This window comes from Etheostoma spectabile, chromosome 5 (assembly GCF_008692095.1).
Source record: "Etheostoma spectabile isolate EspeVRDwgs_2016 chromosome 5, UIUC_Espe_1.0, whole genome shotgun sequence".
Lineage (NCBI taxonomy): Eukaryota > Metazoa > Chordata > Actinopteri > Perciformes > Percidae > Etheostoma > Etheostoma spectabile.
Window position 1 is genome coordinate 457,561 of NC_045737.1, and position 26,735 is coordinate 484,295.

Genomic DNA, 26,735 nt, shown 5'->3' on the forward strand with positions numbered 1-26,735 from the left:
GTTCCCAGAACATTCTGAGAACGTTCGTTTTTGGTTGTGGGAACGTTCCCTGAAGGTTTGTTTTGGTTGTAGTTTGGTTGTCTGCTGGTTAATTGGAAGGTTTTCTTAACGTTCCGGGAACGTTCGTTTTTGGTTACAGGGAACTAGTAGTCTAGACTAGTCTACAGTTACCACCCGAATGGTCAAACGGTTGCGGCCTGTAAGACTCATAGGAAGTTTAATTGACGGACGAGCTAGGGTAAGTGACCGCTTTTGAATGCATTTTTAAGTAACGTTGATGGGTAAACTCTCACCCATTCCCAAAGAGTAACCTTTCTATTTAAATATAAAATGGAATTTAATGACCGTAAAAGCTGAAACATTAAGCGTTAAGTTACATTTTTAACAACCTTATTAGGCCTAGCTACATTTTGGACATGGATATCGTTCGAGCGGTGACGTAGCTAAATTCTTTGTATCTGGAAAATTAACGTTAACGTTACAGTTAACTTAACTACATTGAGTAGAAACCAAATGTTACCGTCATCGTAGTTTTCTCTAACAGTTTAAACAGGTTCTTATTTAACATAGGCTTAGGAAAAAAAACATTGTCATATTTTTCATTAGGTGCATCGGTTTATTCAAAATGTATATTCATCTGGTTTTACAAACATCACGGGTTGTTCTTGTTTTATCATTTCTGACGATACAGATGGAGCATCACTTGAGGAAACAGTCCTCATCTCTTCACGTGCTCATTTACTGAATATGTGCGAGAAGCACCAAAATATGGCGCTATCATTTTCAACCAATGGGCTGGCCGTTTGTAACAGGTTGTAGCCGGCGTCACTGTGGCGGGAACGCGCATTCAAGACGGGAAAGCGGTTGAGGAGGCATCGGGATCGCGCTCATCTGTTTGGCTGGCAAATGCCTCCGGTGTAACAGGCCGATCATTATGGGAGAACCAGGATCCCGAAGCGAGATGGACCCTGACCCACCGACCGCTGCGCAGAGATTATCCAGGCGGTTTATACATTACACATTACATTGTGTGTGTCCAATAGCAAACAACCAGTGAGCTACAGAGGAGGCGGTGTTTGCTGGGATTCAATCTCAGCCAGAGTCGCGGCTGGTAGCTTAACTAGGAGAGAAGGACGAGGAAACTAGGAAGACAGCAGTTTGCAAGATAACTGGATCCTGTTCGAAATTGCTAGAATGATGGATGAACTGTCGATTACAAGCTGGTCCGGTCAGCACAACCCTGTCAGAGCAGGGTGGGTTCATCCGGAGTAAAATCAGTCGGCTCTTATCTGTCGGCTTCATCTCCGACGGGAGGCGATGTCCACTTTCTGCCTAGACCTGCAGACGTCCGCCGTGGTTTCAGCACCACAGGAGCTGGACAGCGACTGCATGGAGCCCCGGGACACCCCCGCCGCTCATGAGCCCGGCGGCTTTCAGAGCCACCCGCTGCCGCACGCCGGGTCTGGAGGCCTCGGCATGGCCTTGGAGGAGGAACTCGCCATGCTTACCGGGGACCGGGACGACGAGGAGGAGCTGTCGGACCTAGAGACGCCTGTGGTGGGGCATAACGCAGACTCGCTGTCGCTCTTCCGTCAAAAGGAAAAAGACTTGGTTTTAGCTGCTAAACTCGGCAAAGCGCTGCTGGAGAGAAACCAAGACTTGACCAAGCAATATGAGAAAATGCACAAAGATCTCAACGAGAAATTAGAGGTAAACTAAGGGAAGAAATAAAATAGAAGTTTTTACTGGATTGTCCTCAAAATGCTTAATCCTTTAATCAAGTTTGAGCCTTCACAATGTAAACAAACTCAAGAGGACGATAACAAATGCTGCTTGTAGAGCTCCACATTCAAGCTGCCAAAGACAGAGGGTTTCACCTTGCATGATTCCCTTGGTAGTGCAGTATTGTATCTGGGACTGGTTACAAAGCGTGAATTGAAACTTGTGGGTCATTCTAATCTAATGACAAAGTCAACTACACTGTCTCTGTCATTACATTAACCAAAAGCCAAGCTAAAAAAGGTGTAGCATGTTCAGAGTTATTTAACCTATCAGGTTTTGCTCTTGTTGTTTTCAGAATCCTTCACACAAGCCAACACGTGTCCTGAGAAAAAACACAAAGACTAATCCTGTGGCTGTCCAGGGCCTTCTGTATCTACTGTACATCTGTTCAGCCCTTTGATCCATATCCATATTCCTGTTGCAGCTCAGAGAAATAAGCTGCCTCTTAATATCAAATTCTTCTTATTATTGATGTTGTTACAGTTTTTGATACCGTAATTTTAACAGAGCTTGATGTTGTTTTCTGAGGTTGTTTTGATTCTCTTTGATCTCTGCTTTTGTCTGGGAAAATACTCATACATGAAAATTGTGGCAGATACAGATACAGATCAAACACATGCCTGCTGCTTCAGCCTTGGACATAGCCATGACAACAACCCCCATCCCAACTCTGGCAACCGCTGGTGATGCAGTGCATCAGTCCACCGTTCATTGCCCTTTAGAGAAAAGAAAAAAGCATCCTATTATTTGAACTGTCACTCCTGGAGCTAAGGACACAACTCGTTCAGTTCAAAACTATATAACACTATACACTATTATATTCTTGCACCAGATTAAACCGATGCTTTCATTTTAGGCAATTGTAGTTGCAGTTCTTGCAACTTTTTTGCACTTGTTTGTCTTACTTAACGTATATGTATATGTTTTCATATTACTGTAATGCTTAATGTATAGTAATGACAAAGTGACAACATCAGCACCACAATGAAAATACGTCTGACTTTTGCATAGATGGTAAAAGAGGTGGGAACTGAAATTTTGGCCCATTGAAAAAAACCTGATCCTTGATCCTTAACTTTTTTTTACTTTTAGTACAGTGACATTTTTTCAAGGATTGAGTACATATTTCTCAATCTGGTGCAGCACCAGCATCTTTGTGAAGTATCTGACTTTGTCCCACCTTCATTTCATTGGTGCTTATGTTCTTAAGTAAGGGTAATACTGCACATCAGATCCAAACAAATTAAGGTTTAACCATACCACCCTCTCCCCCCTTGTCCACATGCAGCACTTGGAGCAGGAGAAGCATGAGTTGCGTAGGCGTCTGGAAAGTCGAGAGGGGGAGTGGGAGGGCCGTGTTGCCGAACTGGAGACGGACGTCCAGCAGCTGCAGGGGGAGCTGGAGCGGCATCAGGTCCAGCTGAGAGAGGCTGACAGAGACAAGACCAAGTCCATCAGCGAGCTCTCCGAACAGAACCATAGACTGCTGGAGCAACTCAGTAGGGTGAGCAGCAGCAGCATTTGTGTGTGTGTGTGTGTGTGTGTGTGGGTGTGTGTACAGTATGTCAAACTGACCTGGCCTCCGGGCCACTTAGTCCAGTTGATGTCTGCCTGGTTGACATCACATAAGATGCTCAGCCAAGTGAAGTTTCATCATCCCTCAGGATGATCATCATCTACCTCCATTCAGTCTGGCTCTCTTTGAATTATGCTAACTCATCAAAATAAAAGTGGCGCTTTTGGGTCTTAAGTTGAATAATTTAGAATAAGTGGACTGCACACTTATGCAATAGCACTCTGTTTATTGGGAGGTAAATTGAGTGCAGTAAATATGACAAACAGAGCGGAAATGTCCTTTATGAGATATTCAGATGGACAGATTGATTGATAGACAAATAGATAAAATCCCACATACATCTAGCAGTGCTCAGGGTTGTCATGAGGACTTGAAGCTACATCCTTGTTAATGTGAATTATTGTACACACGTCAGGAGAAACTGAGATTGGCAGGAGATGCAGATTGATGGAGCTAAGAGTGCTAGAGTTTGTAGCTACAGTTGATTAATGCCTTTCTAAGGAGTTTAGTGCAACACCTCAGTCTGCTCTATATACACAAAAAAAGACACTTGTCTTTATCCATACAGAGTGGTCACTTCAGTGTAACAAGACAGCTCTGCAATGAACTGCATCTTTGTGAAGCCTTCAGTGTAAATCTAAAATAAGATGTGTTTATTTTAGAGATGTTCCGATACCATTTTGTCCTTCCCGATACCGATGTAGATACCTGAACTTGCGTATTGGCCGAGACTGAGTACCGATCCAATAACAGTGGATTTAAAATATATATAATCTTGTTTGTTAATTTGACAGCTGTATACTACTATCCCTGTATGGATGTGATGTGATTGCTAACTTTGTTGTATGGCCTGGCTCAGGTTAAACCCTTTGTAAAACATTAACAAATACATACAGAGAATGAATGCCATAGAACCTTTTTCATGTAGTTTGACAGTCAGTCACAATGAGAACATAAATAAACTATTTAATAGTAAACTATATACTATAGTATATTTTTTTCCGGGCTTAGTTAAGTGGTATCAGATTGGTGCATAGGCTTGCTGATACTGACACCATTTTAGGCTGTATCAGAGGCACTGATACTGACATCAGTATTGGAACAACTATAGTTTATTAACTATATGCATTTTTTATAATCTTTGAGACTATAGTCTGAGACAAGTGTACGATTGGCCTGGATTATACCCTTTGTTTTCTTGTTAATTTATCCACATTCTGTCCCTTCTGTGGTAGGGATGTAACAATACATCTCACGATTCAGTACGATTCACAATATTAAATTCACGACACAATTTTCTAACCGAAAATTGAACTGTGCAACTGAATTGAAATTGTATAAAACAACGTCTTATACAACTAAGATGACGTAGCAACATCTTTAAAATCAAAAGTAGATTACACCCTAGGCTGTTTAAAAAATTCCATCGCAAATCTCTAGTTTTATTTTTATCTCAAATGGTTGTAATCTATACACATTTATACTGCTTTTAACCAATTCATGATGCTTCATTTCAACATTGTCACTATACATTATGTCATATTTCCCAAACTGTGTGGTTGAGAAACTACATATCACTCTAACACACTTTACAATTGATGATACAGGAATGAGTTTGCTTTCCAAGAGCAGGACTACACCATGCTGCCTAGCCTGTCAGAGTGATATACAGTAAACACCTGTAAGACCATTATAACAACTTTGAGTAAGGGCTGTAAACGGAGGCCTCAGAGTATGTTCAGCTGCCAGGTAGGCTAGCAGTAGGTGCCCAGGCTATTTCAGGATGCCCTAGAGCTGTGCATACAAAGGTTGACATGTATGTACAGGTGATTTGATATCCCCGTCAGCACCTGTGTCTATGGTGACGCTGACGCTGTGTTGTTTCCCTTCCTGGGAGAAGATAGGATCTACTGCCAGCCACACACTGTTCAGGGAGGAGAAGGCTCTGTGTGGTTGATTTTAACCCCAAGTTCGACGCTGTGCAGAACAGCTGTCCTCTCATCTTAATCCGATTAAATTAGTATCTTGCCCTCATCTCACCATCATCACATTGCAATCAAGGACTGCCCTGGACTGGCCAGTCGCTATGGATCTAAGCAAGAGCAAGCACTTAGCATAATTAAACTGCATTTAAGTTAATTGAAACCTGGTTGTGGGAATCTATAAAGTTATTCCCTGAAAGTGGTATATTATGTTTTAGGGGGGAGCATGTATTGCGGTCTTAGTGACTCAGTAAAATGTATGAGACTTAATTGACTGCATCGATCCAGATCCATGATTCAAAGAATTGGTCACGCAGAGGAAGACCTGCTGGGTAATAGAATAAACGAGGTCAACCACTGTGCTCACTTTCTCTCTCATTTTCTCCTTCTCCTTCTCTCTGTCCTTCTCTCTATCTTTTCTGTCAGTGCTCATTATTAGGCACTGGGCTGTGACTAAGTAATGTTAACTGTTTACAGCTCTGTGTGAATGGAGGAAATGTAAAACTACCTTGAGGAAACCCTGCAGAATTGAGGTCACTGGAGGCCTGCTGTTTTCACCTGCCCTCCCTGTTTATCATAATAGTTAACTCTTTAATAGGAATAGTCATATTATGATCTAAACTGGGCCATGTGTTGCTTCTTGTAAGAACAGCACATTTTACTATCGTATGGCATGCCTGCTAAAAATCACATCAGCGGTATAGGGGTAATCGGACAATAGACACCTGTTAAGGACAAGGCCAACTGCATCCACAGCCTCTGGGTTTACAATAACACACAAACAGGGGGGTCAGATAAACTATCTTGTGGCTGCCATTGCTACACCACAGTATGCATACTGTGTCATGGCAGTAGATTAATAATCAACGAGCAAACAAATGAATACATACATTTTATTTGATAAATTATCAGAAATGACTATAAGTAGACGTAAAGACATTTATTTTATTTCGAGATTACCAACATTTTTGAATGTATTCAATTATTTTACATTTTGTTTTTTTCTCTTAAATCAGATATTTGTTTATTTATTTTCATAATATTATATATACATTATTATATATATTTCTAAAGCAAACCTTGCAGCCAAAGATTAAAATAATAAAAAACGTGCATTGCCTGTGTCTGCAGTGGGATGACCTTGAGAAGGCATAGGAAGTGATGTCAGTCACAGGGTAAAATACAGCGCTGAGGGGATTAGGCTATAATCTCTGCTAATAGCCTTGCCATATGCATTCAGTCAGGAACCAAAACAACTCCGGTCCATACTCGACTTAATTAATAACAGCAGGTTACTAAGATATTTGGACAAAGAAGATCTAAAAATGTAGTCCCCAGTTCGTCACGTCTTATCCTGGCCGGACACAGGTTATTCTGGTTATTCCACTTTGGGTGTGGGTGTGTGCATTTGTGAGTGAATATTCCAAATACCGGGTGATAAAACTTTACATCTTATTCAATAAACCCAGAGAAATTAGGTTCCCATTGATCCAGGAGTAGAGCCCAGGAGGTGTGTGCTGGTCTGTATGGGTCTTGATGGCGAGAACAGCCAATCTCCTTAAGCTTAATGTGATCAGAGTGAGCCAACAGGAAGGGACCTTTCTCTAATTACATTACCACACATGATTAGAGAAGGCTGGTTGGTGCACTGACTCCAGTATATGTGCCTAACTGCATGTTTAATGGCCATGATAAATTCTACTTTCCTCAACCTCTAGAATGTACTTAATTAAATGTTGAAAGCAGCCTCCAGTGACTCATCAATTTTGGTTATTTTGAAGAAGAAGAAGAAAAAACTTAATTACTCGTCACAAACAATCGAACTGTGCAATCTAGTAAAATTCAATCCCTGCATTTAACCCATCCTATGTATCAGTAGCAGTGGACAGCCTCACGCGTTTGAGGAGTAATTCAATTTTTTTAACAAAAAAAATAAAGCTTTAGTGTGTAACTTTTTGATATTAATGAACGTCCGTTACATTCAATGGGTTGCGCGGTCACGGAAGGCTTGTATCATGTGGACGCGCCGACAGTGTTGATGTCTTTACTTAGAATTCCGCATGGGAGGCGACAGAAACCAAGAAGCTAGGTGTAATATTTATAATGACAAAGGCAGAATGTATGCATTCTATGTTGTGTCTGGTCTCATCAGCACAGTATGTCCACATCACACTCTGCAAAAGGATTCAGTTTCACGCCTCTTTTTACAACCTCTAACCAGAGTTGAAAACAGCCCCATGGCATCTGTCCAGCCATCAGCTTTGTTCAGTCACTGGAGCGCATAACGTCTGCCTTCCATCAGCCCAAGGTGCCTGTTGCTCTCAGGATCAGCTGTCTGATTGGCACTAGTTTTTGCTCTCTGTATTTGTTATGCAATCGTTTGGGGTTGCCCATCCTCCATAAGTCTAGACAAGGCAGAGCTCTGTGAAAGTGACTAAGGAAAATACCAGAAGCTTTGAGACCACATCTCCACCAATCCCACTTTTCCCTGGTTGCTATGCCAACCAGAGTGACATGCAAATTGAAACTCCATGTGTTGTTACCATGGGAATGTGCTTTACTGAATGGCACGAGGACACTGCTAGTTTGATGCTGGTTTGCGTCACTAAAGCCCTGTGATGCACCTGCACCCTGTGATGTTTAAGGGCCCTTTATGAAAAAAAAATGTGTGAACTACTGGAGGAGAGTAGAGTTTGGGAGACAAGATAAGGTGCAATGTAATAATAATATTAACACAGTTAACAATATAGTTTAACATAATAAAATATAGTAAAGTACAGCAGTATAACTTACAATATCAAATGTAATATGGTATAGTATTGTTTAATATATTGAAGTAGTCAAGTATGGAATAATACTATATTATAGTAGAACATCAATGAATAATTAAAGTACCTAGTATAATATATTAAAAAGACATAGTATACAAGTATATAGACAAATAGGTATGTAGACAGTATATAAATCAGTCCAACTGAGAGGCAATGAATAGGTGTGTGTGTGTGTGTGTTGGCTGTTTAGAGTAATGAGAGTACTGTATGTGTCGTACAGTCTGATTGGCAAATGAGCACCTGGAGCACTCAGTTTTAGACCTGGCTGGGATGATCCGGTGGCTGAATGAGCTGTCCATCTGCCACAGCTGGTCATGGAGAGGGTGAGAGGGGTTATCTAGGGTGGCTTTGAGTTTGTGCTTCAGCCTCCTCTCAGCCACTAACTCCAGGTTGCTGCCCACTAGGGCTGGGTACCAAATTAGATCCTTTTTTAAACACCAACAAAATTGCCTCCATAGTATTGAGTATTGAAAAATTCCTTGTCGTGTATAACCCAATTTCAATACCTAAGGAGTAAATCTCACAAGCATCATTTAGCCAATAAGCATGCAGCATGCTGCTACTAAGATGATTGGCTGTCTAACTTTACACTTTGTAAAGACATGCAGGAAAAACTTTGTGTTAGGCACAGAGACGGAGTTCAAGCTGTAAGAGCTAAAAACAAATCAAAATATTTGTGCGGTAATGTGTAAAAATGTATTTCTCTTAAAATTTATTTTCTTTAAGTTGGAACTAATATCGAAGCGATGGTGTTGGTATCGGTACAGGTATCGAACAGATTTGAACGATACCTACTATACCTATACTCCAGACTGTCCCGTTCCAGTCCGACCAATGAGCTGGCCTTCCTTACCAGCTTGTTCAGTCTGCTGGCCTCACCAGCCTTGCTGCCATTACTCAGCACACTGCAGCAGAAGAGAAGAACAGTCACCACTATGGACTGGTAAACAAAATCTGCAGGAGCCTGTCGCAAACTCTGAAGGATCTCTGAGTCTCCTCAGGAAGAACAGTCTGTTCTATCCTTTCCTAAAGTTTATATTAGTGTCGAGAGTTCAGTCCAGTCTTGGACGCAAAGGTCCTTGTATAAGTTTACTCCCTCCACTTCCTTCCCCTTGGACGCTAATCGACCACCACCAGCTCTTTGGTCTTACTGATATTTGGCTTCAGGCGATTGTTGTTGCACCATGTGATGACGCTCTCTATCAATCCTCTGTACTCCTCCTCGTTGTTTTTGCTGATGAATCCCACAATGGAGGAGTCAGAAATGATTGGAAGGTGGCAGGAGCCAAAGTTGAACTAGAAGTCTGAGGTGTAAAGAGTGAAGAGGAATGATGCCAGTACATTTCCCTGAGGTGGGCTGGTGTTGCTTATCACCACTTCAGAGGCTCAGTTGTCCACTCTGACACACTGTGGCCTGCCACTGAGGTTGTCCATGATCCAGGTTGCAGGGACTGAGTGCAGTTGCATCGGCAGAAGCATTTCCTGAATGAGGCAAGGCTGGATGGATTGGAAAGCAAGTCGTAGAACAGAACTCACACAGCGCTTCCCTGCTTTTCCAGGTATTAGAGGCAGTAAGTTCAAGGTATAATAACTACAATGATTCTATGAACTATTGGCAGCCTTATTTAATTCAGCTCTTATCAATAAACAGGGAAGAGATTTACTTTTCCAAGTTTGAGGAAATAATTTAACCACTATCTTTATGTTCATTATACAAAACAAGTAATTTCATTAGGATGCTATGGCCATATATTAGGGTTTTAGTGCTGTGTGTAGTCCTTTCTGAAATCAACACTGGGAGGTGTGTAATTCTTTCATGTTATTATACTTAAAAACACTTTGCAGATATATGACAACTTCTACTATTGTATTTGAAATTTTTTGCAAGGAGAACATTTTGAAGTCTATTGATGTTTTTAATCCTGGTTTTAACACATTCTATTGTAGGAATCACACAGGGTTACATCCAGAGTGCTGCATTATGAGTTACTGTTCAGAGAGTGGTGCTCCAGAACACACACACAGACTCCAACCACCTCGACCAGCTGTTGAGCCTCCTCACATCTCTCTTTGAGCTTCTTGGAAGGAGACAGCAGTGTGTAGTGCCACCTAGAGGCTGTACTTCAGATAGATATTAGTCATTTCATTTTTCACTCGGCACCCAGTGCATTTCTGGTTCAGAATAATAAAAAAATTGATGCTTTGAACTCAAATATTTGTTCCATTTCCTACATGTTTTTGACCTTTTATATGTTTAGTCTCCTCGGTAAGCTGTAAGTAGTGAGGGGCTTTAAGGACTTTGCTGTTGCCATGGCAGTGATAATAATGCAAACAGTAGCTTCCTGAGTGCACCTCGATACTAATGAAGCTTAGCTAGGCACTGTGTGGCACCTGTCCAATAGGTGACGCCGAGATAACTGATATACTGACTCTGCAGCTAGGCTGGATTGCATAAATAATGAGAATTGAGCATTGAAAATTAGTCAAATGAGCATTGACTATTTAAGGGTTATGACATCTGAAATTGGTCTTTCAGAGGAACAGCTATTATAATAATGCACCATTTACAGAAATAGACTGGGGAGGGCTGGTTTACAAGTAACTCTTATGTCAGTAACACTGAGTACATACTAGTGAACCCTATCAGTGTGTTTTTGCATGTCTATGTGTGTGTCTGTGTGCTTAGACTTGCTATCAGACAATGAGCATCTTGATAAAGAGCTGCTATGCAATCTTTTTAATTATACTAACAATGTGTTGTTATGTCAGCATCAACATAAACACTACTTAAAGGAGAACACAACCAATTTTACAGATCTACTGCATATGTGAAAAGAGTTTAGTTTCTCCAGAGGGAGCTGCGTAAAGTCTGAAAAAAGTCCTCAAGTGATGTCACTTGAGGCAGTGTCAGTTAAGTCTCACATGGCCAGACCTTCCTCCACAATGCTGCGAACTTGTTTTGGTGAAACATGTGCAAGTTGTTTTAGCCGTGCAACAGAAAACTCCGATTGGACAGATAGTCTAGCTAGCTGTCTGGATTTAGCTTGCAGAGATCTAAGGAGCAGTTAACCATAGTCCTCTAATATAGACATAGACCAGAGTTTAAAATTCCAATACAGAGAAAGCGGAAGGTAACGGATATCCGGTCGAAAGGAGTGTCATCTGGTGGAATTTCCTGGAATGTTGTGGATATAGACTAGTGTCAGTTGGGTCTGAGGACTTCAAGTTTCAAATTGAACAAAATCTGTGGTTATGACTCAAAAAGAAAATACTACATTAGCCGCTATAACACACCAGAATCTTCGAGTGAATTGTTATGGTGGTCATCTTGCATTGTGTCAGTTTTTTAAGAGCAGGCACAAGTGGAGTCTAGATTTGTCTTACTGACCTGTCTGTTTGTCTCCATCCAGGCTGCAGAGGTGGAAAGACAGTTGTCCACTCAGGTCCATTCATTACGGGACGACTTCAGGGAGAAGAGTATGTCTACAAGCCAGCACATGACTCGACTAGAGACTCTACAGGCTGAGGTGAGCTGCTATCAGCACCATTTTCCCCTTTCTAATTATATGCTAAATTGTACTTTTCGGAGTGCACACAGCATCAGCAGTCACACACCAAAAGCTTAAAAAAAAACAACCTCAGTTTGAAAGTGCAGCTAGGTACTTTTGATTTCAAGAATAAGGTTGCTGTTTGCAGTTATTGGTACTCAGCTAGAAGAGTGCCTAGGGTGACAGCGGATCGAAAGAAAAGTTTAAGCAAAACTATGCTTTTGAAAGAAGTTTTAATAGTCCCATATTGTCATATATGTTTATTTATAAAGCTGGTAAACGTGCTACAAATATAAATTCTGTGAAATTATCAAAACGCTCAATCCATAGAGAAATGCACACAGCCCATATTCAGAAACTGAGCTTTTAATCAAGCTGCCAGGAATTCCATACTGTTGTGATGTAATAATTATACTATAAATAGGTACAAAGTGCTGGTACAGTTCCGTTACAGTCATTCCCCAGCTGCAATGACAGTAAAAAGACTCCTAGAGCGCAAATGCGGAAGACCTGGGAACACTGACCAATAAGAGCAGCTAGGTCTTATTTAGGAGGGTTGCTTAAAGTGATAGGTGGTAAAACTAAGCGTTTTAGACAGAGTCTAATACAGGGTTAATACAGGTACTGTATATTCAGACTGACAGTATAAGAAAATGAATGTGTTTTTATAAACATTAAAGCATGTAAACATGTTCTAGTAGAAACGCAAATTCCAAGTATGAATCTGAAAATGACCATGACGTGGACCTTTAATTGTTGAATTCTTTAGTAATAACAACACAGCCCTTTTCAATTTAATATACTCAGGAGTTTTTGCAGGAGTTTGTCTCAGGAGTTTTTACGGTTTTCTGCTTACTCACTCTGGTATGACCAGTAGCTAATGGTGGCTAATGTTAGCTCACGTTAGCAAACTTTAGAAAGATATTACTGGGTAGCTGACTTTACCAAGGCAGTTATCTTATTATGACTCTTTTCAACTTGTATTGCTGTTTTTTTTATGTTTACTGCTGTGCGGCAAAAGGTATATGGCCTCGCTTTAAAGTCAGTGTTTTTGGTAAATAATAAGTGGAATGCAATCCCAGCAAAGGGAAACTTTACTATTGGATGGTTTTCTCCTCTCACCCACCGTGCCGTGTTTATTCTGTCAGGTCAAGAGTGGGATTACTCTCAAACTACTTTTCTTCTCTTTCTGTATTCTTTATATTTATCTCTCTCCTCACCCATTCCTCTTCCCTTCCCCCTCCTTCCCTCTTGGTTGGAGCAGCAAGGGCTAGAAGTGAGTGGTTACCGAACGCTGTCTGTCTTTCAGACTGCATGCTGCATGTAACGTCTTGTAAAATAATAGAAACAAGGATTGCACCATTGTTTTCTTTTGAATCTACACTTGCATCTCCTTTAACCAATTATATGAGTTTACGATAGGCCAAAGTATTGTACATTACATAGGGTAGACCTAAAGTATTTAGCTATTTTGACATTTCCATATCTTTTTGGCAATCCCTGTTTCATGAGACCAAGCATGAAAAACATGCTTGGTTGTCAGAGCTTGAGTTGTGTTGTGATGTCAGCTGTGTCATGTATGATATCAGCCAGAGAAGTAATGAATAAAGGTACTGTTAGAGAACAACAGCAAATCAGTTTTCCCCCATAGCTTCACTTCAAAGTCAGGCAGAAAACACCCAGACTGCAGAGCCTGTGCTATAATTGGGAGAAAAGGCAACCGCTCTATATTTAGCTGAGATACTGCAATGTCTGGGTGCTCCCACTTTTTCAACGCTTTGCTTTTGTATGACATGTGCTGATGACTAACGGCTTTTTGCCCTATATGTGTGAAGACAGAGGCTATAGCTCAAAATATCCAGAACCTGGCAATGTGGATGCTCATATGATAATAAAAACAACAGATCGACATGTAACCCTCCACATTGTTAAGTAGGTTACCAGATGTAGGTCAAAAGCAGGAGGGATAAAAATGAAGAACTGATGTTTGTTTAATGGGGAAAGCTGCTCAAGCAGCTACAAGGGGACACAATTTATAAGGAACATGTGTTGCAGCAATGCTAGCCTTCAGTAGAAGGCTGTTGCATATGCATGGTAAGATATCAATCTTTGCGGAGACGCCAACATATCACCAAGACATTCCTGAAGACGAGGGTGGCAACTAACGCCTACACCCGTGCTAGGCAACAGACATTCTTTAGGCCAGTGGGAGTACTTTTTAATCTTGTGTAAGACCCCAGCTTGCCTCAGAATCAGGAAAAAAGACCAAATTTAACTGCTCATCTGTCCGCTATCCACTAGGTAATCGAAACAGTCCTCAGTTTCAACAATTAATGCCTATTTTTCAGCGGCGCAATAACTAACTGGTGCTGTTTGACACGTTAGATTAAGATGCTGTCGGAGAGAAAGATGGAGCTGGAGCGCCGTGTGAACACCATGCTAGAGGAGAATGAGCTGCTGCAGAATACAGTGGAGGACCTCCGAGAGAGGACGCTAGTGTTGGAGAGGCAGTCTCACACGAAGGACCTACAGGTACAGACACATGGACAAAGCTCTGTTAGATATGGAATCTTTAAGGAATAGCTACTTCCTCTGTAGACACTGAGTGTAAATGTTCTTCTACAGAGCTGTTTTAGTGATCACACACTGCAAGGAGTTAACGGACCCATCAGACCTCTACAGGTGCTTCCTTTATACTTTGCACTGTTAAGTCACAGCTATGGTCTATCTGGTGTGTATTTAGTTACGACAGAGTCAGCTGGAGCTTCAGGAGGTTCAGATGTCCCACAGGCAGCTGGCTGCTCGGCTGGAGGAGCTGACGGAGGAGCACAGCCTCACGGGCCTCACCCCGCACCCGTCCAGCCTGCTGTGTGAGATTGAACAGAGCATGGAGCAGGAGGAGCAGGAGCAAGAGCGAGAACAGGTAATTACTGTCTGGCCCCGATCTAGGCATTCTAGGCACGTGCCTTGGCCCGGTAAAGGCCAATTTATGCATCTGAATTAAATCAACACCATAGGTACGTGAAGATACAAACCCTACGCCATAGCCTTAAGTGCATCTCTCAAAAAATGTCACACATCACAGTAACGCACATCGCTCAGCCGTGGCTTGGTAGTGTTGTATTTCCCCCAACTCATTTCCTGGTTGTCCTCCATAAACAACATGAAATAAATGAGATGGTCAACTTTTCCTGCTACAGCTTCCTCACCGTGGTCAGAAAGCACAGGGGAGACTCTTTGTTTCTCTAACAATGTCTCTAGAGTCGGTACTCGTTCCGAAGCTAATCACCGTCTCTCTCACTCGCTCTACCACACACACATATGCCGGCCATGCTATTCTCTAAAAGAGATCGATGCACACATCAATGCACAAGTTTTAAACTTCAGGCCACTTATGTAGGCAATGGAGAAAGTTCTGTGTGGAACCTCCGGAGTACCATAAATCAGACTTAGGAGGAAAAAGTCAAAATACATTTTTTTTTTTTTCTAATGTAACACTTCATTTAAACTTATATTATTAAACTTATATTATTATATTGTTTTAAAAGAAATACAGTAAAGTAAAAAAAGAAAATTTATTTTCAGTTATGTGTTTTAGCTAATCCTAGCGATTACACTAGGCCTTGTACTTTTCTGGGATGCTTTTGAGTTTTTACACAAGTTTCTCTCTTTAAATAAGCCTAAATTATATGCATTAAAATACAAACATACCTAAATAAATAAATTAGCATCATAATCCCATGGCAGTCAAACGTGATCTTGTTTATTCACCAAATAACAAAGTATCCATTTGGAGGTGGCAGTATCTGGCTCTGGTTACTGCAGTATTGTATTGGATTGAAAAGACCTCTAAAACTGCCGTCAAATACTTTGCTGTGTGTTTCTTTTTTTAAGATAATTTTTTTGGGCATTTTAAGGCCTTTATTTTCACAGGACAGCTGAAGATATGAAAGGGGAGAGAGAGGGGGAATGACATGCAGCAAATGGCCGCAGGTCGGAGTCTAACCCGCGGCCGCTGCGTTGAGGAGTAAATCTATATATGTGTGCCAACTCTACCAATTGAGCTAACCTGGCCACTTGCTGTGCTTTTCTAAACACTCTTCCCCCTGCTCGTCCGTTTAGCTGCGTCTTCAGCTATGGGAGGCCTACTGTGAAGTTCGCTCGCTCTGCTCCCATCTCCGGGGAAACGACGTCACGGATTCGGCATTGTCCACTGACTCTTCCATGGACGAGTCTTCGGAGACGTCCTCAGCCAAGGATGTGCCTACTGGGAGCCTCCACACCAGCCTGCTAGAGCTACGGAGGCTCACACAGAATCTGCTGGATGGCAACGAGTCCACGGTAATGAACAACACACTGGCAACTAGTCAGCACTGTCTACTAGTTGCCAGTGTAAAGCCTAATTTAGTATTATATTAGGGAAAACAGAGACAATGGCCCTAGACATTGTAGGAAATAGTTACCCTTGGGTTTTTTTTCCGAGTAATTTCAATGCTGTAGAATTGCAGACTGATACTAAAAGACCAAAGGTCTATTTAGATCAGTCAAGTGTAGAATTTGCAGAGCCACATTAACCAGCTGTGACTAGGGGATCCCAAGGCATTCTAAGGCCAGGGTAGAGATATAATCCCTCCAACTAGTCCTGGGTCTTCCCCGAGGCCTCCTTCCAGCTGGATGTGCCTGGAACACCTCCCTAGGGAGATGCCCAAACCACCTCAACTGGCTCCTTTCAACGCAAAGGAGCAGCGACTCTACTCCAAGTTCCTCCCAGATTCCTGAGCTTCTCACCCTATCTCTAAGGGAGACGTCAGCCCCCCTCCTGAGGAAACCCATTTCGGCCGCTTGTAACTTGTCATTAATTTAGGGCTGCACGATTATGACCAAAATGCTAATCATGATTATTTAGATAACAATTTTGATCGCGATTATTCTCACGATTATTTGTTGATTTTAACTAAAACAAATTTTACCGTCACATAGGTTATTTATTACTGCGAGAGGGAGGGTGATGGACGCTACTCACAGAGAGATGGCTGACTCATTATGAACGGGTCCAGCACGGCTCGAACGGCGGACACACACATCGTGTGTATGAAATGTCTGTATCGTCACTGCGCTGCATTTTTATGAACTATGATATTCTGGCCATGGGTCACATCTCTGGCCCAGGTCCAGCAGCTCCGTCTCACACGCTGTTACTCTACCAACTGAAGTTAGTTGCATTCAATAACTTCTTCTGTGTTCTTCGTTGTGGCGGCCGCAATAGCAGTTACCCGCGGAAACACTGGGACAAATACAGGTTTGCCCCTCGTATTTAACAATATACAGCTGTGTTAATAAAAAATTAAAACTGTGGAAAATGTCAGAAGTGTGGACCAGGCCGCTGTGTGGCCAGGCGCGGAGTAAGAGGAGAGAGAGTAGAGGAGAGATTCAACACAGGCACGGCTTTACTGACGAAATGGTCATGTAACGCAAAATTAAACCATATCCATATAAACAGCATTGCTGTCCTCAGTGACTGTCTACATCTAGAAACTAAGCTGCACGGGGTGCAGGATACTACTCTGTCTGGCTCATGAGCAGACGGCTTTACGGAGCGGTAGATGGGCTTTGTAAAAAACCCTGAGCGTTCTATGTAATGATGCTTTAAAAAAAAATAATCGCTCGATCACGCAAATTTGATCGTGGGAAGTCAAAATTGGGATCGCGATTAAAATTCGATTAATTGTGCAGTCCTACATTAATTCAAATTTTTCAATATTTCCATTTTTCCACTGGGGGTTGTACTGTCCTAATAAGAGTAGCAGGTCCTATGTTGATACACTAATAGATCCCACATGCTTACCTACAGGCTACAAACGTCAAGCGTAGGCTACTGTCAATGCAGGAACCAGCGGAGGGAAATGTCTTTGTCAATTAGGAGACTAGTGGAAATAGAGTGGCAGGTTTTTTGGCAAGAAGAAATGGACCAGTTTCTATTTCTTTCAAGTGGTAAACTGGAAGCCAGTGTTCTTGGCATCTGTCAGTCCTCCAAAACCACTATTAGACTCATTTCCTTTTCTATACTGACCCGAATACAGTTGAAAGCTGAGACATATTGTTGGAATTGCACTTATTTTTCTTAGATGATATCTCAGGCTCAAAACTGTTTTGTAAATAGATTGTTCAGTGTGCGTAACTTTTTGATATTACAGAAATAAACGTCTGTTACATTCAAGCCATTTCCAAGTGAGTTGCTACAAGGTTAATTAAGACTAACAGCTCCACATAACTCTCTCTGTATTTCTCAGTATGGCTGAAACAACGATATTTTAAAGACAGCTAACTCAATAATACTTTGACAGAGTGGAGCCTCTGTGGGCATATTTTCAATAATAACATGTGGGTGGTAACAGCCCATATACTGTACATACGGTGAGTTGTGAAGTGTGAAGTGGTGTGTGTTGTGTGTTGAAAGGGTTCGCCGCGTGGTGATGAGGAGGGTCTGGAGGAGCAGGCGAGGAAGCTAGGAGAGGAGCTGAGGGAAGTCAGAGAGCTGTACGAAGCCGAGCAGGACAAAACAAGCAGCACTGAAGACAAGGTGCTGCAGCTGCACAATCAGGTACCGCCTTCAGTAACAGAACTGCACATGGGATAACATGTACAGTGCTGCTCATGAGTATAGAAACCCCTGCTTAAGTTGACTAAAAAGAGGAATTAAAAAAAAGTCCAACCTTTAAAGGACACCAATTTTCTTTGTGAATGAATAATGTATCATAAATAAATAAATGTTCCTTCTTAAAATACAGGGGGCATAAGTACACACACCTATGTTAAATTCTTCTATCGCAGAGAAAAATGAAGTACTTTTTACTCCACTATATTAATCTGACATCTTTAGTTACTAGTTACTTTACAAGTTAAGACTTTTGCACACAAAACACATGTAGTTTATAAAATTCAATGTTGTATTAAAAATTAAACTAGCCAACAATATAACGGCCTGAAGTCCAGCTGAAAATGATTAAACCGTTAAACAAAACACAACTGTTAGGACCATTTTTAGTTTCTAAAATGTGAGGATTTTTTGGCAATTACCTTTTACTTTAAAGTACATTTTCCTGACCCATACTTACAAACTTTTACTAAAATAGCATTTCCAATGCAGGACTTGTACTTTACTTGTAACAGAGCATTTTACAGTGTGGTATTAGTTCTTTTACTAAAGTAAAGGATCTGAATACATCTTCCACCACTGCTCAACAGTTTGTGTGCCACTGTAAATTTGATGTATGTTGTTTGTAAAGTAGCACATTGCTTCAACATTTTCTTCTTTCTGCCAGGACAGCTCACTCTCTCCTGTGGGTTTAAAGTGCCATCTCGCGTGATTTACACAGAAGAAGCTCCACACACATGCACGCACGCACACATGCACACACACATGGGTCAGCTGTTCTTCTGGCGGACTGGATAACTGAACATCAGTGTCACACATGAGCACCCCTCTGTATAACGTGAACTTCAGAGACTGGATGCAATCTCGAATTTATGAGGCCTGCGTCTCACCCATCTGTGTCATTCTCCCATGTGACCTGCAGATGGCGCTGCTCTCTGTAGAGATGTGCTCTCTCCGGGAGGACAACGAGCGGATGAGGACAATGGCTGAAGTCCGAGAACCCAGCGAGCAGCTCCAGACTGCTATCAGAGACAGAGACGACGCCATAACCAAGTAGGATCACATCACATATGCACATATGCAGATTCACACAGGCAACAAAACTCTCTTCAATAATATAGTGTTATAATGTCACGTTAAAAGGATCATTCTCAAAGTGGGTCTTGTGTTTATAGTTTGGCTATGCTCCTATTTGTAATATTAATATTGTACTCAATAAGTCCATTGCTGAGATCTGGGGATAAGGTTACATCCCTTAAACGTTTGGCCGGGCACCAAACATCAGTAATGAAGACTGAATCAGATAGGCTTTAATTTAAACAAAACTCTAGGTTAATCAAACTTATTTGGAGGAGGAAATAAAGGTAAAATGAAAATTATATGATATATTAGTACCTGAATGGTCAAGTTGTTGTAATACATCCCTCAAATTTTAAGATTGACATCCAATACTCTTGGTTTTACCTCCAAATATAGTGGTTTTAATCTTAATTTTCAGTTGCTTTAAGGTGTTCACTTGCTCTCAGTTAACAGAAATAACTTTCTTTTGCATATTGTCATCATAACTGAAAACTACAAGAATAAGACCCAAGCTTTATTGAACCAGAATTGTCCTTTAAATTAGTTATTTTTCATCACTCCAACACTACACACATACAAAGGGATAAGATAGATTGAGATTATAGATAGAGAAATATGACTAAGATGGTATAATGCTGGCATACCTCTGCCCAAAGCTAACAAAATCTGCCTGAAGATCCCTCTTTAACATGTTATATCTTGTCTGTACAAAAACCAAAGTGTAGAAACAAGATTAAGGTTATGTGCTGGAATATTTCTTGGCTGAGAGCACTGACTTCCTGGAGTCTTGTCATCACCATGATGTGTTAATTAGTTAATTCATTAGTTAATTTTGCTAATGTCCGTTTCCTTTCTTCCTTTCTTTGTGTTGGAATTTTAAACTTCGGTGGATTAATGAGGACTGTGGTAACCATCTGTCCAATCTGAGTTTTCTCTCGCACGACTATTTTGCAGCGGCTATGTGCAGAGCTTAGCACCGCCCATTATGATTTCGAGTGATTTAAAGAAACCTCAATAATCCAGAGCACGTTTTTTGCCCATCCAGGGCTGGGCAATATATCAATGTTGTATCAATATCGCGATGTGAGACTAGATATCGGCTTAGATTTTGGATATACCCTAATATTGTAATATTTTAAGTGTTTTTAAGTGTCTTTACCTGGTTTTACAGGCTGCATTACAGTAAAGTGATGTCATTTTCTCAACGTACCAGACTGTTCTAGTTGTTCTATTATTTTCCTTTACCCACTAAGTCATTAAATCATTTCTGGAGAATATATTTATCAAAAATCTCAATGTGTAAATAACATTTTGTTTAAGCACCAATAGTCAACCATACAATATTGTCACAATATCGACATCGAGGTATTTGGTCTAGAATATCGTGATATTGGATTTTCTCTAAATCGCCCAGCCCTACTCCCATCCCAGAATGCTGTGTGGACTAGCCAGACCATCTTCCGTTCTGCAGCGTGTGGATGGTCTGGCAAAGTGAGACTACCATAAGGCTAGCTGTTTCCCTGTGCCTCCAATCATTATACTCAGCTAAGCTAACTGTCTGCTGATTGTAGCCTTGTTAACCAATCTTCTTATCTAATGCCGTGTATATTCCACACACAAAAAAGCAGATTTTGGGTCTGATTCCCCCTTCCCAACAATGGTCGGCAAAGCCCTGAATTTTTTATGGTTCTAAAGATTATCTTGCCAGATTTTCCTGTCGTTTGTGAATTAAGAGTGTTTTTACTGATCGCACTGATTTCAAGTCACATATAATATATATAATATAATATGGTAAATATTTACCATCCATAATCCTGTTGTGAGTGAGGGACACCTAGGCATACAGAGCTCATACCGCTTATCAGTGGATCCTGAAGGGAGAAAGAGGGTAGAATAAACAGGGAGCTCTAACAGAGCTAATGTCTACAATGTTAACAGAGCATTAGTTAGCTCCAAGGTTAGCTCACACTGTGTGGGGTCTCTTCCATTATCAACATCTGTTGTGGGCCAGGCCCAACTCTCTGCAAGTAATTGAATAAGTGTATTTACCAAAATGACAATCTCTTCCTTTAAAGAGTTATTTTACATTGTCACTGTGAGTAGTCTTTATTTCATGGATTTCACAAAGTTCAGTAGGACATGTTATGTCGTAAACCGTTTAAATCTGACCATGCGTGACTCAAATCTGCACTCGACTCACATCAGGCAGTGACATACATTCATCACCATAGTACGAGGTCACTAGTTGCTCTGTCTGTGCGTCTTGCAGGAAGAAAGCAGTGGAGATGGAGCTGGCCAAGTGTAAAATAGACATCATGTCTCTGAATAGCCAGCTCCTGGACGCCATCCAGCAGAAGCTCAACCTGTCGCAGCAGCTGGAGGCTTGGCAGGTGGGTCAAAGGTCACAAGCGATAATATTGGTAAAATCACAATTGTCCTTTTGTAGCATTTTGAAACAGCTATTTAAAGGTTATTACATAAATAAAGCTGTTCTGTAAATGTAGTTTTTGGATTCTTTTTGTACATCCAATTTGAGATGAAATTAGTAAGCAGACTATTATATAATGTATATGAATGTATTAGAACAGTTTTTCCATTTTCCTTCCCTTCACCGTAACTTGTGATTATTATTTTAACACTTATAGAATCTGTGCACATAAAGTACACTTAACCACTCAATTACTGTAACTTCAGAGGGTGCATGTCAGTTGTTTGTCTTTAATGGGTGTCCATAAGGAAACATATAACATATCATTGCTGTTGGTTGAAAACATTCTATGTCCAAAGCCGTCGTTTTTTTAGGAAATTAATAACAGGCTAATTTGAAAACATTTTATTGAGGGATTTACCTCAGACAAAGTCAGGCAAAATCGCCTCATCACTGTTTAAATATTTGTAAAACACACAGACTGATGTAAAGGGTGACCAATAGCATTGATATATTAAAAAAAAATTTAATGACAAAATATGAAGATACAAAGTTACTGCCCAACAACGATGATATGTAGCCTGAGGACAGTGTGTGTGTGTGTGTGTGTGTGTGTGTGTGTGTGTGTGTGTGCGTGCGTGTGTGTGTGTGTTCCCTCCCCTCCCTCATCTGTAACTAGCAGCTCTTTCCTCTCTCTTCTCCCTGCCCACAGTTTGCCTCCTCAGGGCTCTTTACTGTTTGGCTCTTGTGGTTTCTGATCTAGTGGCCTTTCTCAGCTTCCGTACCACCCTTTCTCCCCTGTGGTACCCCCCCCTCCTGCCTTAGAGGTGAGCCTGAGCCGCGCCATCTCGCCGTTTCACCCTGCACTAACCCAACTATGCTGAGCCATTCCATGCCAAGGTTACCTGACTCAGGAGAGACGCCCATCCAAGCTCCCTTTCTCTCTGTTCTCTCTGAACCCATTCACCACCACAGAGAACCATCCAAACACACCACCCTCTGTCTCTCTCTCTCTCTCTCTCTCTCTCTCACTCTCTTTCTCCATACACCTGTATTACCTAAAGGGTTTTAAGAGATTGGTCCACTGTTCAGCTTACCTGTTGAGAGATGAGAACACAGACACCAAAACCCCCCCTGTATCTCCAATCCATCATAAACTAGGGTGGTGTTTATTATAGTAATGCTACAGTGCTAAGTGATATTAGGTCAGAGGTGTCAAAAGTATTCACGTTCATTTTTCAAGTAGAAGTATAAATAATAGGGTTTAAAAATTTCTTCTGTAGAAGTATCAACTCAAGTTTTTTATTCAAGTAAAAGTGTAAAAGTACTGGTTTCAAAACTACTTAAAGTATAAAAGGAAAAGTAATGTAAGAGAAAACACGTTTTCAAATTAAACAGCGAGTTTGGAAAACAATTAGCTTGTGGTACTTGGGTGTGCAAAGCTTGCAGCGCATTCAAAAGGGATGTAGAAGGATTGGCTGGTTCTCTTAAGTCTCTGCCACAGACATTTTAGTAGGCTACATGCGTCTGCTATTTCTTTACTGGAGTGTGATGTGATTTGTGTCATATGCAGGTGCGATGGAACGCGTACAAACCAATAGGGTGTCGGAATGGTATATGTTTGTAATTCTCATCCAACCACAATCAAATTCACTCTATCCGGATGGCGCGATTTATCTGGATAGGTTTTTTCTTTTGAACAATGGCAAGCCAGAATGAAAACAAGCCAAACTGAAATAGGAGTAACAGGGCTATTTTTGGAAGGAGTAGAAAGTACAGATAATTGCATGAAAATGTAAGGAGTAGCAGTAAAAAGTCTGATCTAAAATAATTACTCCAGTAAAGTATATAGATACCCACCTCTGTATTAGGTGGCATCCCCAGTAAAAAAGTGGGTTTTCCTATTCTATGTACATGTTTTTAGTCTCACATCACAATTGTTGCTAACCTGATTTAATGTAGCAACTTGTCGGAGCCCCCTGGTGGCTTTATCTCTACTAACAACCATCCGTTGAATAAGTCAAAAGTATTTTGTCCTACAGGATAGGAAAGAGAGGGAAAAAAAAGATGTCTGCAACACAAAATTGTGGCTTTTTGTGCGGACTTTAATTTGGCATTTTCTTATATTTTTTACCTCCTTAGGCCTCTATAAGCTATTCAAATGAATTAATCTGAGAGGAAAAAGACTCTTTTGGTAAACTCTTCTTAATGGCCATAAAACTCCAGGAGAGCTGAAAAGCTGAATGATAGGTCCAAGCTGACTGTGCTTCAACTAGTTGTACTTGTTTAATTAAATTGGTTGAAGGTTCAATCCTGCCCACGTCTGCACTGAACACTGATGGTCAGGCTAGGACCTTACATGGTAGCTCACTGTCATCAGTGTGAGTGTGCGTTTAAATGGGTGAATGAGAAGCACATTGTAAAGGGCTTTGACACAGTATAAAAATAACATTATAAATATAGTTTATGTATATCCATTTTTTAAGTTTTGTGCTTCTTTTTGCACATATTTCTAAATACATTTTTTTCTTAATCAAATTATCACACTGCAAACCTGAGGCCAGGCAGATGTAAGTAAACAACAAATGATCAGGGACAAAAGGTGATTGTGGTGTCGCTAATCAATGTCTAACAGGTAACTTGATCAAGGATTCCGATCTCCCTAGAACTTCCTATACCACCCCACCTGTGTAACATTTCTCTCCTGTCTTTCTCTCATCCACGTCTGTGCCCATGGCTTTAGGATGATATGCACAGAGTGATTGACCAGCAGTTGATGGACAAGTACCAGGACGAGTGGCGCTCGGCCCCTACCTCCCTGCCAGGGTCGTCCAGGGCCCATGGCGGCCAGTCCTCCAGACGAGCTCACCGCATCTCCGACCGGGACAAGAGACTTTTCTCTTTTTTCAAAAAGAACTGAGCCTCATTGGAGCACAGCAGACAGACAGAGACAGACGAGGCCAGGGACAAGGAGGGAGTGACATCACAGTATTGGGGTAACAACACAGTCAAAGACTGGCAGTGGCACACACTGAGGTTTGGATGGGGGGGGGGCATTTTGCACTTTATCTGTCCCATTACTCTTATCTTTGCTGATTAATTGGTGACTGCTGACTAAGAGAGACTGACTAAGAATAGTACTTCCCCAGAGGCTTTGGCTTCAGCCCCTCGCATAGAAATCAGTCTTACAGGATATGAACAGGGTCACAAAGTTTACCTCCAAAGAGGAAGGTTTCCTTGTAGTGCCTACAACCATCTCTACTAGCCCACTGCCAACTCTGTAGAGGGGGAACACTATGTTCAAACTGTTACTGTATGCATCCCAGTTATCAGGCCAAGCAGTCTGGGGAACAACAGGTGGATGTGTGGGATATTGCAGGATTGTAGGAAAAGATGTGGATAGCAGGACAGAGCTGTACATCAGAATATGATGCTGCAGCCAGCCCACATGGAATCTCTCAGGTTTATTCATTTGTTTAGGGGATGTTCACAACATGAGGCAACAGAGCTTGACGCATCAGGTTCATAGTTTGCTGTATATCTGACAAAACAAATGAAAAAAAGAGTGCTTATTTTCTTATTGACTGCAATGCAGGTGAGCGTATTGCCCCAGGCCCAAACTTCAAATCAGAGTGAGAAAAAAACAAACTTTAAAGGGTTACATAAATGATTTAGTATTACATTTTCAAGTTTGGGGACTTGCAATAGATATATTAAAGTTGCATTTATCAATATGGGTCTATAAACAATGTGTAGTGTGAAAAGAGCCACTCATAGTTAAACTCTCTGTAAATTATCACCAAACTCTGCAGTTCAGCTCTATGCAGTGACCTTTTTTTATCTCATTGTTTTGGTTTTCCGACCCTTTCGGTTTCCCCCTTTTTCTTGGCAGCAGTCAGCTGTTTTCAGCAAAAAGCTCTAATAAACTGACTGCACTCTCAACTCCCAATTACTGCTAAGGTGAACAACTGGTGGCTAACAACCAAAAACAATGGATCCTACATTCCTTGTGTTGTAATTTTAAACTCGATTTATGAGGATGGTTAAAGCGTAACTCTCGCCAAAATGCAACCTAGAGTGTTTTTGTGAATGTACCCGAGTCAAACTTTTGGTTAAAAGCATATTTAGGACAAAAGCGCCACTTTTAAGATTTACCGTATTTTTGTTTTTTGCGAGAGCTAGGGACACTATGATCAAAATAGCTATTTTAAAAAAACAAAGAAGACTCGACTCAATTTCGCCAGGGGCTCTACACATGACTTTGAGCATTGAGAACATTGTTTGTGTAGATTTTACTATTAAAAGTTTCGCTCTCCAAACGCAACGCAGGAGGAGAGTAAAGATGGAAAGCTCCTAAAAGCTTAGTTCCATACAAATGCACGGGTAATTTGTTGTTTTGTCGTTAGTAAAAACAATATTGACCTTGTAGTTGAAAAAAGAGCCTTATAAGAATGACATTATCTACTATGGAGTCCGTTCATTCGCATTCGAAGATCGACACTTTTTGACTGACAAGATGGCGGATAGCGTAAATAACAACTGCTAAAGGAAGTCTAACCTTTCTTTTTAGTAAACTCTGTGAACAAAAACAATGTTCTCAATGCTCAAGTTCATGTGTAGAGCCCCTGGTGATGTTGTGTCGATTCTTCTTAGTGTTAAAATGTTGATTTTGATGCTATCATAGTAGCGCCCCTAGCACTCCCATTCAAAAGACCATTGTACAAAAAACAAGAATATGGTAAATCGCAAAAGTGGCATTTCCGTCCTAATTATGCTAAATGAAAGTTTGACTCGGGTACATTCACAAAAAGACCCTAGGTTGCATTTTGGCGAGAGTTGCGCTTTAACTGCAC

The 26,735-nt window shown here is 41.1% G+C and overlaps 1 protein-coding gene across 4 annotated transcripts; it reads left to right on the forward strand.

The window, feature by feature from the left end:
* Window positions 1-26,676, forward strand: LOC116689317 (BICD family-like cargo adapter 1). Of its 4 annotated transcripts, XR_004331969.1 has the most exons (13): window positions 77-238; window positions 692-1,710; window positions 3,071-3,286; window positions 11,582-11,698; window positions 12,984-12,995; window positions 14,105-14,251; window positions 14,463-14,642; window positions 15,842-16,060; window positions 18,177-18,320; window positions 19,297-19,427; window positions 21,724-21,844; window positions 22,595-22,709; window positions 24,626-26,676. XR_004331969.1 is itself a non-coding variant. In XM_032515827.1 (12 exons), exons 2-12 carry the CDS (start codon window positions 1,318-1,320, stop codon window positions 24,800-24,802), a joined length of 1,857 nt encoding a protein of 618 aa, XP_032371718.1. In that variant the 5' UTR covers window positions 81-238; window positions 692-1,317; the 3' UTR covers window positions 24,803-26,676. The 4 variants fall into 4 exon arrangements, 3 of the variants coding, with proteins under 3 accessions (XP_032371721.1, XP_032371718.1, XP_032371720.1); XM_032515827.1 differs by lacking the exon at window positions 22,595-22,709 and having other exon boundaries at window positions 81-238; XM_032515830.1 differs by lacking the exons at window positions 692-1,710; window positions 22,595-22,709 and having other exon boundaries at window positions 1-238.
* Window positions 26,677-26,735: the final 59 nt, after the last annotated feature.

Bases quoted from the DNA above. Each gene is read 5' to 3' on its own strand.
- LOC116689317 (XM_032515827.1), top strand. From the start codon at position 1,318: ATGTCCACTTTCTGCCTAGACCTGCAGACGTCCGCCGTGGTTTCAGCA. The intron at 16,061-18,176 runs GTAATGAACAAC...GTGTGTTGAAAG, and splicing joins TGGATGGCAACGAGTCCACG to GGTTCGCCGCGTGGTGATGA. The intron at 19,428-21,723 runs GTAGGATCACAT...TGCGTCTTGCAG, and splicing joins AGAGACGACGCCATAACCAA to GAAGAAAGCAGTGGAGATGG.